We start from the raw sequence: 13,214 nt of genomic DNA, 5'->3' as shown, positions 1-13,214 counted from the left end.
TGTCGTAACTGGAATGAAGTGCTTAATAGTTTATATGAGGTACATAGAAAAGTTAAATGTTTTTACTTAATATTGTATCATGAACATTCTCCTTGTTATTAAATATATTTCAAAACATTATTAAATGGGAGTGCATGGCATTCCCTAATATGCTTATACTATGATTTACTGAATGCCTTTGGTACTTAAAAGCTTTTTTTTTTAAAATTTATTCGACAGAAAGAGAGTACAAACAGGGGGAGCGTCAGGCAGAGGGAGAGGGAGAAGCAGGCTTTCCACTGAGCAGAGAGCCTGATGTGGGGCTTGACTCCAGGACCCTGCGATCATGACCTGAGCCGAAGGCAGAGGCTTAACCCACTGAGCCACCCAGGTGCCCCCACTCTTGGTATTTTAAATATCCAACCAAAAAAGGTGTCTGACAAAAAAATATATTTTACATATAAATGTATTATATTTATATGGACATATTGACAACATATGTAAACATATTTGTGGAAATGATATTACATTTTGTTATAGATATATGTAATATCTGAATTATTTACCTAAATGATTAATCACTTAAATTAATTATTTTTCCCTTGTTGGGCACTAGTGACTTTACTATTAGAAACAATGCTGTGAGAACCATGCTTATATTTTTAAACGCATGGGGATCCTGGGTCCTAATGTAGAAAGGTTTATTAAGACACTTGATGCATCTCCCAGACTGCTCTCCTGAAAGGGATCAAGCTCAAACTTCCACCACTGATAGTCTGTGAGACTGCCCATTTACAGAATCAACCCCATTTTCAAACCCTACCCCATTTTCATTGTTAGAAATGAGAAATTTTATCCAATTTTAAGTTGTACTTCTTTGATTAAGAATACTTCTTTGTTCCTCTGCTAATAAAAGTAATACATATTTACTGTAAAAATGTAAAAGACGGTCCAATATAAAGACAACAAAAAATTACCTAGAATCCCATCATTTGGAGATAATTGTTAGCATTTTTGCCTGATGATCACTTTGAAATGTTTATTGACTCTCTGCACTATGTTTGTCTGTGCATAAATTATCTGTTCACAGTCTTTGCCCATTTTTCTTGGGGAATGATTATTTTCTAATTGAACTGCCAAAACTATTAAAGAGTATTAACCCATTGTTTCTCATATTTAATATATTTATCACAGTTTGGTATTTACTTTTTAAAGATTTATTTATTTTAGAGAGAGAGAAAGAGAGAGTGTGGGTGGGGGGAGGGGCAGAGGGAGAGAGCGAGAGTCCTCAGGCAGACTCCTTTCTGGGCATGGAACCTTACGTGGGGCTCGATACCAGGACCGTGAGATCATCACCTGGGCCAAAATTAAGTCAGAAGCTTAACTGACTGAGCCACCCAGGCGCCCCTTCAGTTTGTTATTTACTTTTAAAATGTTATCTTCTGATGTCCAGAATTTTTTTTTTTTTCACATCTACCCAATTTTTTTCTTTGAATTCTGTATCCATTGCTTTTACATTGAGGATCTTTTTCCATATACAAGTGCTAGCAAATAGTCATATATATATTTTACAGTCTTTTCATGATTTAATTTTTTTTCATTTAATTTACACACTTTAATTCACTCAAATACCTATAGACTTTAATTGCCAATAACATTTACAAATGGAATTTCAGTAGCTAATTTTCCTCTCTCTCTTCCCAGTTATGTTGGAAGTTCCTTGAGGTAAGAAGTGTTTCTAGTTCGGCTTTGTATTTCAGATCTCTACCATAGGGCCTGGCACATTGCATTCACTATACAAATGCTTGAACACTGTCTATATTAGAAAAATTCAACTGCCCATGTGATACCCTTACCTTTTAAAGTTCTTTGAGTCTAAGACTTGGCTTTGTAGTTTTTTCTTGGATTTTGCCTGCTTTAGTCCAAAGTCATCACTGTTTATTGTGAATTTGTTCACGAAACCACCATCATCCCCCAAGAGGATGTCGTCTCTGCAGAGTTGGTTGGGCAGAGACACGACACACACACAAAGAAGGCAGTGATCCATAGGCTTTATGACAAAATAGTTTTCCTAGAAGCAGAAGGATACTTTCAGTGAGTTATTATATTGCTCTAAATGTCCAGATATTAATCATTGCCCTATTATTTGATGAAAGTCTTACTTTCTGATATTTTTAATTTTAGATATTCACATTGTGTTAAAGAAATAAAAGTTAACCAAGTAAAAGTTAATGAACATTCACTGTGAGCCCAACATTGTGTGCTTTGGGTACTTTTTGGGGAAAAAGGTGAGGTACCTTGGGCTCAATACTTCATTGAGATTTTCTGTTTGGTTGCTATGAATGTCCCTCTCTTGGATTTGTAAGGCAATACTAATGGGAAGCATAAGAAGGTTTGGCTGTTATAAGACTGCTGACGTAAAACTGTATGGGAAAATAGGAAATCAAGTATTAACATCCCAATTATGTCATAAGAAGTTATCAGGAAACACATATCCTAACATCCAAGTTTGTCCAGAAATATTCAGCAAGCATCGCTCAAGCTGCCTCTGGGCTGTTGTGCTGAGTTCACTAAGCTGTACAGCCAGGGCTGTCCCAGAATTCAGTCTCTACCTAAGATAGAAGAAAACGGTATTTAAAATTTTTTTTGTTTTGGGGCACCTGGGTGGCTCAGTCGGTTAAGTGTCTGTCTTCAGCTCAGGTCATGGTCCCAGGGTCCTGGAATCGAGCCCCATGTCAGGCTCTCTGCTTAGCAGGAAGCCTGCTTTTCCGTCTCCCTGTGCCTGCCTCTCTGCCTGCTTGTGCTCTCTCTCTTTCTCAAATACATAAATAAAATCTTTAAAAAAAATAAAATTTTTTGTTTTGTTTCCTCTAGGATGAGTGAGATTTGAACATATTTAGAGCGTCATTCAGTCATTCAACAGATAATCACAGAGCACCTACGATGTGCCAAGAGCTGTTCCAGGCATGGGGCATACGCTGATAAAGAAGACCAGTTTCTGACGTGGCGGAACTACCACTCCAGGGCAGGAATGCAGGTATAAAAACAGCATTTCATTTGGATCGTGGGACGTGCTCTGGGGAAATACACAAGGGTGCTTTGATAATGAGTGACTGGAGAGGCCACTATAGGTCCCCGGGCCTGGGACGGTGACCTTTGATCTGGCATGAACAGGTCCAGAGAAAGATTCAGAGGCGACTGACATGAGGAGCCCAGAAGGACAGATGAAGGTCAAAAAAATAAAAAGGGAAGAGCTTGGCCCTGCATGAGGCAGGAGGGAATGGGAGTCCCTGATGCAAGGATATTTTGCCTCCAGAGAAAGGAAGGAAGAAAGGAAGTAGGGTGTCCTCACGGAAGCTGTGGGTGGGAGAGCCCGAATTGGGAAGAGGACAAGCCTCGTAGACTCCAATTTCTCAGGAAAATAAGGACAGGTACATCTGCTGAGAGGGAGAGAGCCCGAGGACAATAACGCCCTTTTGCAATATTGCCAGGGATGGGAAAGTGACTCGGCAAGGACAAGAAAGATGTTGACAGAAGCCGGTGAATCCTCAGACGAGGCTGCACACCCAGAATTTACAGTGATGCGAACGGTGGTGGCTTCGTGGTTTTTTTCTCCAGGAGGACTGAGCCTCCGTGAGGGCGAAGAAACAGGCTGTCACATCGCACCAGGACTGGAGTTTCAAAGGATTTAGGAGAGTGGGAGGTGGGGATGGCTTCAGCGCAGATGATCGGCCCAGCTGGTGCAGGCAGGAAGGCAAAGGAGGGAGAGGAAGGGGACGGAGGGCGGAAGAGGACGGCCTCAAGGAACTGGAGGCTTCCACGGGGCTGAAAAGCGAGACTGAAAACTGGACAGAGAAGAGGCTGCAGGCCAGGAGACGGTGACACATCCCAGAACAAAGGACCCGAGGCAACAATCTGCCTTCTTTCAAGTCATCCTGGCATCATTCGCTGGGTGCAACAATGGGGACAGGAAAGACAAGTTTGGTTTTTCACTGAGCCTAGGGACAAGCAGGGCATGGAGGAAGGCTAATTACTTCTTCATCCTCCTCGTCCTTCCAAGTCAGCCACTTCCCGAGGGCATTTTTGTACAATCTTGCCTCGCCATGAACTCCTGGTGCCCTTGGGTTTTTTTCTGTTTGTTTGTTTGTTTGTTGTTACTATATAGTTTGCTATACCATTAAGTTATATTTTATGTCTTCTCATGACATCTTTCAAGACTGAGTTTTGTTTGAGTGCAGGGAACCTGTTCATGGCTTCTATACGTCTGCGAGTGCTCAGTCAATATTGTAAATTACTTTAGTGGTTACATGTCAGGCACTGAAGGAACAACACTGGCATCTGCCCCATTAGATATTTTGCCAGAATGAGTCATTTGATTTTTAGTAATTTTCTTAGCAAATGAAGCCAAACTGGAGGGAAAGTCTCTGAACTTGATAACATAATCAAAGAGTTAATACCTGGATTCAGAGAAGGGTATGAGAGAAGGAAGAAATTCTCTCTCTCTCTCTCTCAAAAACAAAACAAGTTTCGCCAAATTAAACAGGCACTAAATGGAAAGAGTGTTCCTTTTTAATGAGCCTCACAGAATAGTAACGCTGAACTTGTTTAATCATGGACTGGATTAGTTAAACCCCCTCGTTTTACAGATGAGGAACTGACACTGGGCAGAGGAAGCGGACTGCTCACATCCTCGTGGGCTGGAAGAGAAAACTCGGTACTTGGAGGGTTCCTCTTGGCACCGTACCTGGCCACTGCCTTGAGCTTTATAATCCCAGACAATGATGGTCCTTTCTGTAGTGGCCACGATTCTTTTCAGCTGTGAGAGGTAATCACATCCTGTGATCCAGGAGGTGTCCTGAGGGGAAAATACAGAATTGGGAGAGGCGGGTTTTGGTCTATCCAAGGTCATGGTTACTTACTAAAGAGTCGGTCAGTTACATCTCCTTGCGGGGGAGCCTTGCAATGTCTCTTCTCCGATGTCTGGAGAAGAGGCTCTCATCTTTTGCCCTTTGACACTTCCCTTGAGTTTCTCAGCACAGTCAGCTGGAGAGTCAGGAACGAGTTCATGCCTGTCACAACTCCCTGGAGGCAAAGAGACACCAGCAGAGCCGGCATCTTTGTGCCCTCCTCATTGTCGGGAGAACACCTCTCCACGGGGCCGTGGGGGAGGCTAGATTAAGCCACTTCTCTGGCCCTGTCCCCACGCACACAATTTTTAGCTAGAAAAGACCTTAGTGATCACCCGGTCAATAACCGAGTTGAGCCCGGTGGGTCTGTCTTGCGTTGCCTGAAGTCCCCAAGCTGGCACGGGAAGGATCGGTCATGTCAACGACATACAGCAAGGCCAGAGCCACAGTCCCCGTTTACAAGGGCCTACTGTGCACCCGACACTGCTGCACGCATTTCAGACCTACGTTAGGAATTCTAACTTTGGGCGCCTGGGTGGCTCAGTGGGTTAAGCCGCTGCCTTTGGCTCAGGTCATGATCCCGGGGTCCTGGGATCGAGTCCCGCATCGGGCTCTCTGCTCAGCAGGGAGCCTGCTTCCCTCTCTCTCTCTCTGCCTGCCTCTCTATTTGTAATCTCTGTCTGTCAAATAAACAAATAAAATCTTAAAAAAAAAAAAGGAATTCTAACTTTGTTTCAGCCTTAGAAGCGAAGGCTCCGAGGCTTAGAGAGGAGGCAGACTCGCCTGCCAGGTGGCCTGGTGCCCTCCTGGGTGGTTCCGGGCCTTCAGTGCCTATAAGCAGGGCGGAAAGGCAGGCATGTCCCCACACCTCTCACAAAGCCACGGTGGGACTCTGAGAACAACACGTCACAGCTTTACAAATGCAAGGTCACTTCTCCGGGTAGCGAAATGGATTAAGTAAATTACCAAATCGGACTCAAATATTTTCTGCAATTTCCAAATTTACCTTGTTTTCAAGTTATTTCCCTTGGCCATTTCCTTGTAGTTCTCACAACTTGGAGGTGTTGGGTTTGTTTGTTTTTTTAGTTCCTCAGTAGGGGGAGCTCAGGAAAACCCGAGGGAGACTTTTTTAAATGGAAGCTTCCAGGGAGTCACGTCTCCAAGCGTTTCTCTGAAATAAATTTAACCTCAGCAAGCGAGGGAGACTTTTTTAAATGGAAGCTTCCAGGGAGTCACGTCTCCAAGCGCTTCTCTGAAATAAATTTAACCTCAGCAAGCGAGGTGAGGGTCCTCTGCTGCTGCTCAAGGTTTAGTGTGGATCCAAGTCACAGACTCACAGTATGAAGACATCTTATTCTTAGATCCTATTCGACCTGCATCGAGATGTGGCTAGTAATGGAGGAACCGTTAGCACATTCTGAAAGTGGACTTCATGAGGAGTTTAGAACATGTACTTACCGTAACACTGGTGCTGGTCTGGACTCTCATCTATAAACAAAGGAGGAGAAGAATGAAAGCTCGTTGGCACTATAATAAAAATGGAGAAAGTTGGCTCTAAAAGAACATATTATCTCCACGGTTTAATCTTACTTGTCATTTCTACCTTCTGTGAGTTTCCTCCTTTTCTCCTTTCCCTCAAATACCTGACTCTGAAATGATTCACTGCTGGCTTTGGACACGGTTGGTGCTTCTTTTTTTTTTCTTTGTTTAAAGATTTTATTTATTTATTTGAAAGCGAGAGACAGAGATGGTGAGAGAGAACAGGAGCTGGGGGAGAGGGAGAAGCAGGGTCCCCACTCCGTGGGGAGCCAGACCCAAGGCTCGATCCCAGGACTTTGGGATCATGACCTGAGCAGAAGGCAGATGCTTAACCTACTGAGCCACCCAAGCGCCCTACAGTTAGTGCTCCTGTGGCTTGCCTTTAAGTCTGATAATTGTGCTCTTAGATTACACTGTACTAATGATTTTTCCCTGTTTGCAAACTGTCTCAAATTCTTTAGTTTTCAGAGCAACATAGGATATCAAAAAGGGGGAATACAAAATAATACTAACAGCAATGGCAAGAGTGGTCTGAAAGGATGCTAACTAAGTCAGTATGAATACAGCTTGGTGTGCAGTGGGGGAAAACACAGCTTCATTTGGAAGTTCTCTCTTAGTTTCCTGAGACACGCAAGAACATTCTACCCAGTGGGCTTTCTCTCTTACTGGATAAATTATCTACTGCATGAATCTCACGCCTGGGTACATGCAGGTAGAGAATATAGATTTACTCCACGCAGTCCTGTAAGGTACCTGAGCAGCCTCTTCTCCCCTTAGGGCATGCTAATTGCTTCCAAGGTCAAGGTCAGTATTTGAAGTCTATGAATGACCTAGTTTCTTTTGCATGGTCATGCGGTCTTGGGAAAAGTACAGAAAATGGCTGCCCAAAAGGAATAGATTACGTGAAAAGAGGGAAACGTACATTAGATCCCTAAAACTGTTAGTCATGGCCATCTCAGACTGTCTTTCATCTGAAGAGTTCAAAGACGCTTTTCCATCCAGGGACTTTTTCCAGACAGGAAATATTAAGTGCCCTCAGGAAACTGGTGAGCCCAGAACAGAACTCCTGTGATTTTCCTGTGTTTTTTTTTCTCTCCAACCGCATGGTTTTTATAAGACACAGATGTGTTTGTGAATATACACGTATGCACCTCTAAGCATGGGTGAATGAGTGTGTGTGCGTGCACGCGTGAGAGAGAGGTCTGTGGAATATGAAAAGGCCCCCTCACTTATTTCACATAATCCTGAGCTATGTCATCAGGAAGATGATTATTTTTCTTCTCGTGTTCTTCTTTACATTCCATCTTTGTTCTATCTTTGAGGAAATGAAAGTAAGAAAATGAGACGGGAAGTAAGGCACCAAGGAGAAAGGAGAACGAGGAAAGTTTTCACGTTTAGATGAGGCCACGCAGTTCTGTTTTCACACCGTTTGTCCGTGACTGCAACCACCACCATCTCCTGAGTGCTCACAGTGATGCTAGGTAAGCACTTTGTATGCATTAATTCCAGCAGCACAGCTGCCTCGGTTCTGAATGAAGGAGGGCATGGAGATGCATAGGTAACACACACACAGCTGGTGAGTGCCCGAGCTGGGCAGGGGCGCCAAGTTCCATGTCCACACCAGGAACCTTCTACTGCCCCTCCTTGGGGCCCAGGAAGCCTGATCCCGGAAGGACTAAACATTACTGTTGAAATTGTAATCATTTGATGATCATTTTAAATATAGTTTATTTGTATAATGCTTATCTCTAGTTGGAAATGAACCCATCACTGGAATTATTTGCTTTGATATTTATTTGTTGATATTCCCTTTTATTTTCATAGTGAAATACTGGGTGGTTTATATCATTACACATTCCAATACAATCTCTCATGGTTTGGAAGTGGAAGCCCAAAACTTACAAATTTAGAAGGGACAGTAATAGCTATGCGCTACATGGACATGGGAATTTATCGTTCATATAATGCTTCTACGTTTATTGTGTCATTTACCTTCACTACAGCCCGCTGAGGGAGAGAGGACTGGTTCTGGTGTCATTTCGTAAATGTGAGAAGAGGCATAATACGTTGCTTCATTAAGTTTCCTATTTAACAGCCTTGCTGGTAAAACATAGGAGCCAGAATGTGAACCACCTTTTAACTCCAAGGTTCTTGTTGGGACCCTCTATACTTAGGATTCTGACAAAATCACTTGTCTCACGAGTTTTTCTGATTTTTATCTGAGAAGTTATCCAGGATCATCCTATAATTATGCTGATGCCACATGGTTTGGTAAGACTCCTTGAGGAACGCTTGGGTGGCTCGGTCCGTTAAGCTTCCAACTCTTGCTTTCAGCTCAGGTCATGATCTCAGGGTTTAGGATAGAGCTCTGTGTCTGGGTTCATACTCAGCACAGAGTCTGCTTGAGATTCTCTCTCCCTGCCCCTTTGACCCTCCCATTCGTGCTCTGTCTCTCTCTAAAACAAAAAAATAAAAATAACTATTAAAAAAAAAAAAAAAAACCTCCCTGAGGAACACTGCCAAATGCAGTTACCAAAATCTCAAAAATTGCTCCAGGGCTCAGCAATCCTCTCTTTTTAGCAACATCTGTCTTTATTTTTTGGAATAACTCTGAAATATGTTTATGTTTGCTGTTGCACCTGATAAGTATGCATAGTGCATAGACGACAGAGAAGAAGGAGGGAAAGAACAAATGAACACGTGAATGAAAGGAGGAAGAGAAGAGGGAGGAGGGAGAAATCCAAGCTGTCAAATTACCTGGCTATTGAAGACTGTTATCAATCCTTTCTGAGAAGCTGTGATTAGTAAATCCAGCTGAGGGACCTTGACAATGCATTTAATCACATCCCGTCTTCTACTACCTGCCAACAACATAATATGCATTTCAGTTCCCAGCAGTCAAGATCCTGAAACTCATTTGTTAGGTTTGTTTTTAAAAGAAAAGAGTAAGCAAAGAAACTTTTTACTGTTTTGCTGAAAAAGCAGATTAAACCATAGAACTCAGCACCTGTTGCTTTTCTTAGCACTAATTTTTGTATTTAAACTCAATTAGCCAGCATACAGTACCTCATTAGTTTCAGATGTAGAGTTCAATAATTCATCAGTTGCATATAACACCCAGTGCCCATCACCTCATGTGCCCTCCTTCATGCCCATTACCCACCTTCCCTCTAGCACCCCTCAATTTGTTTCCTAGAGTTGAGTCTCTCATGGTTTGTCTCCCTGAGTTTCTTCCTTTCCATTTTCCCTCCCTTCCCCTAACCCTAACCCTAACCCTAACCACATATGAGTGAAACCATATGATAATTGTCTTTCTCTGACTGACTTATTTCACTCAGCAAAATGCCCTCCAGTTCCATCCAAGTCAATATCAATGATAAGTATTCATCCTTTTTGATGGTTGAGTAATATTCCATTGTAGATAGGAACCACATCTTCTTTATCCATCCATCTGTCAGTGGACATCTTATTGCTTTATCATCATCCCTGGAGATACTAATCTGAATTTATGACACTTTCCAAATCAATGTGGTGCATGAATCCTAGAGAAAATGTATATATACTCATGCTCCTGCCACATATTTTGCAGAGAACATGTTTTGCAAACATTTTTTGGAAACATTCCATTTTGAGATTTCCACATCTCTCAGGAATCCTTTCTTTGAATAGTCACAATCATGATTTACACAGAGTAAAAACCCAATATGATCTCAGGCTTTTGGGCATAAGAGAATAAAACCACCTTAATGTTATTATTAAGGATTTTCTGGTTTGTTTTGGAATGTTTTGGAAAAAAATAACCCCGATTCCTTCATGGTTTTTTGTTTGTTTGGTTGGTTTTTTGCCTATGTGCTGAACTGATAAAATCATATATATGGGACCTCTTTCCAGCGTGATCAGTTTTCATAATCGTAAGCTCTTCAGAAAGCAAATGGACAGAGCTCATACTCCAGTGTTATCAGCCTAATCCATGCATTCTCAAAAGACAAAATAAAGTCCTCAAGGGGGTGCAGACTGGTTCTTGGGGGACGTAAATGAGTCTTGCTCTTTTTGTGTATAAAGCACAGATACACAAACTTACGTAAACAGATACATAGTACAGCCGACATATTAAAGTGTTACGGAGTTGGGGAAGAGTGCAGGGGATGCAATCGGGGAAAAAAATGTCTACAAGACTCCTTAGGAACCCTTATACTGAAACAAACATGAAAACAGTATAATGACAAACTAATGAAAGGAAGGTTAAGAACACTGTCCTGTTCCAAGCTACCACCACTCCCTCTCCTTTGGCTCCCCCCAACCTGGGCTATTTTCAACTGCAGGTGTAATTTCTGTCTTCAGCTCCCAGTTTTTTTTGAGAGAATGTTAAAACCCATATTCATTTGGAAAGGAAATTAAAAATATCACCTGAAATTACAACTCGCTGTTTTCTGGTAATAAGGAAAACCAAATTTTCTTCATCCATCTGGGAAGCAAGAGAATCTTCTTCAGAGGAGAAGTATCCAAAGATCTAAAATGCCAAACAACACGCATATAAACATGTGCAGTATCTCAAAATTGGTTGTAACGTTAACAGGTTTGATATTAGTTGAAGTTAAAGTTTAATTTGGATGAATGGTCAACACCTTGCTTTCTAAATGCCAGGGCATTGCCCGTAGCAAGAGAAGGCAGCTAATTATATTCAACACATCCTATGCTGATGGCTCGTGACTTCTGCACAGTTACTGATTCTTCTTTCTGATGGATGAACTGGTGTACCAGGCTGGTGTCTTTGCTCAGACTCACAGTTCCTTTAGGAGCTAACATTTTTGTTTGGCAATCAAATCAGCCTTCATCAGACAGGGTCCCCACTGAGAACCTTGACATCAAATTTGGCCATTCCTACCCATTTTCCATAAATCTTCCTGGGCAAGTTTTTTCATCCTTACTAAGGGGAGTTTTGGCATTTAAGGGCTAGAATAGTTTCTCTATTTAACTGTTCCAAATGTTACTCTCTAGGCACTGCATGAAAATAAATTACTATGAGAGAATCCCAAGGAGGAAGAGTATTCTTTTTTGTAGATAAATTGTCAAATTCTGTAATTCCAAGGAATTTGAAAAATAAGAGAGCTGTTCTTCAGTTGTCTTGTGAATAAGGAGAAGTAAAATTTTCATAAATTAAGGACACAATTATTTCTCATGCAGGTGAGCCTAGTTAGCGCTTGTCAGTGAATGGAGGAAGGAACTGTGTCGAATCGAACATTAACGTATGTACAAACCACTGGGAATCCTTTTAAAGTGCAGATTCTGATTTAGTTGGTCTGGGGTGGGCCCAGAGAGTCTCTCATATATTAGCTTTTTAAAAATGACATTGGTTTATTTTGATGCTACTTGGCAGTTGAGCAACTTATGTTAACCTACGTCCCTTCATCCGCGGCGTCACAAATAGTTACTTCCTCCTTTATCTTCCCCCACGTGGGGACCTCACAAGGACCGCCCTAATCACTTTCTACAATTAGATTTCACTGTGGGAAGATCGAGGCGATCGAAACATTCTCTCGTGTTTTCCCTTCTCCCCACCAGCAAAATTTTATCTTTTTAGAAATCATGGCTCTTCTGCCATACACACAAAACCTGTGTTCATTCAGGTTGTTGGTCTGAGGTCCCTGTTTCCCTGCTGGCTCTGCCCAGAGGCCTCTCTTCTGTCTAAGGACATGGGTCCTCTGTCTCACACCAGCAGTGGCCCTTCAAATACCACACTGCCCCCCACCCCACCGCAGATAATCCCAGATAATATCCCTACTTTAATTCAGCTGATTAGCAACTGTAAAATCCTTTTGTAGCAGTAGCTAAATTAGTGTGTGATTGAATAACCAGGGCATGGGATCTTGGAAGGGGCACCTTTAGAATTCTGCCTATCATATCCTCATTTTTAAAGTGCAGTTTAGGGGGCGCCTGGGTGGCTCAGTGAGTTAAAGCCTCTGCCTTCTGCTCAGGTCATGGTCTCAGGGTCCTAGGATCAAGGCCCACGTTGGGTTCTCTGCTCAGCAGGGAGCCTGTTTCCTCCTTTCTCTCTGCCTGCCTCTCTGCCTACTTGTGATCTCTGTCTGTCAAATGAATAAATAAAATCTTTTTAAAAGAAAATGAAACTCTTGAATTAAAAAATAAAATAAAGTGCAATTCAGTATGATTTACATTCCCTGCGTAAAATACAACAAAAACATGGCAAATGCTTGCAACCAATTTAACTCCAGACTACAGTGAGGCAAATTTTTAGATAATAATGTAAATTGATGATGTTAAAAATGATAATTTCTGTGTTAATGAATTCCAGGGTTTCTCAGGGTCAGAGAATTGCACACCATATGTATTATTACTGAATTTGAGATAATGTTCTGTATGTCTATAATACTTATACTGTGAAAGCAGTTTACAGATACTTATTTAACTCAATCTGCAATTTTATAGACATAGGATATACAGCATATCTGTTAAGTGTCTGAGAACAGATGTGGAAGGCTCTCCTTTGACAGGCTATATTGGTTCTTTTGACTAGCACTTGGGTCTAAAGCCAGGTTCTAGACCTACTAGTCACATGACTTCAGGGCCCTTTCTTAATTTCTCTGTGCCTCAGTTTCCCCACCTGTTAAAAATAATAACCCCAACCTCACACCTCGGTGTCAGAATCAAATGAGGAAATCATGATTAGATTACTTAGTAAATAGGAAGATAAGAAAGTACCTGGATGGGTCAGAGGAGCAAGATGGCAGAGGAGAAGCAGACCTAAATTTCCTCTGGTCCAAGGAATTC

General features: G+C 41.9%; 1 protein-coding gene across 1 annotated transcript in view; it reads right to left on the bottom strand.

Moving 5' to 3' along the window:
• The window catches only part of WDR64 (WD repeat domain 64), a 115,036-nt gene extending 104,119 nt beyond the window's left edge, over nucleotides 1-10,917 (bottom strand). Inside the window, exons 1-5 of the mRNA XM_044267023.1 lie at nucleotides 10,833-10,917; nucleotides 9,183-9,286; nucleotides 6,345-6,374; nucleotides 4,724-4,834; nucleotides 1,836-2,050 (exon numbers count right to left, since the gene is read on the bottom strand). Coding sequence (XP_044122958.1) covers nucleotides 1,836-2,050; nucleotides 4,724-4,834; nucleotides 6,345-6,374; nucleotides 9,183-9,286; nucleotides 10,833-10,890 — 518 coding nt within the window. The 5' untranslated portion in view covers nucleotides 10,891-10,917. The remainder of the gene's footprint in view (nucleotides 1-1,835; nucleotides 2,051-4,723; nucleotides 4,835-6,344; nucleotides 6,375-9,182; nucleotides 9,287-10,832) is intronic.
• Nucleotides 10,918-13,214: the final 2,297 nt, after the last annotated feature.

The sequence above is a fragment of the Neovison vison genome, chromosome 10, assembly GCF_020171115.1.
Source record: "Neovison vison isolate M4711 chromosome 10, ASM_NN_V1, whole genome shotgun sequence".
Classification (NCBI taxonomy): domain Eukaryota; kingdom Metazoa; phylum Chordata; class Mammalia; order Carnivora; family Mustelidae; genus Neogale; species Neogale vison.
Note: the sequence above shows the minus strand (reverse complement) of the source record. Positions and strands in the feature narration are given on the sequence as shown.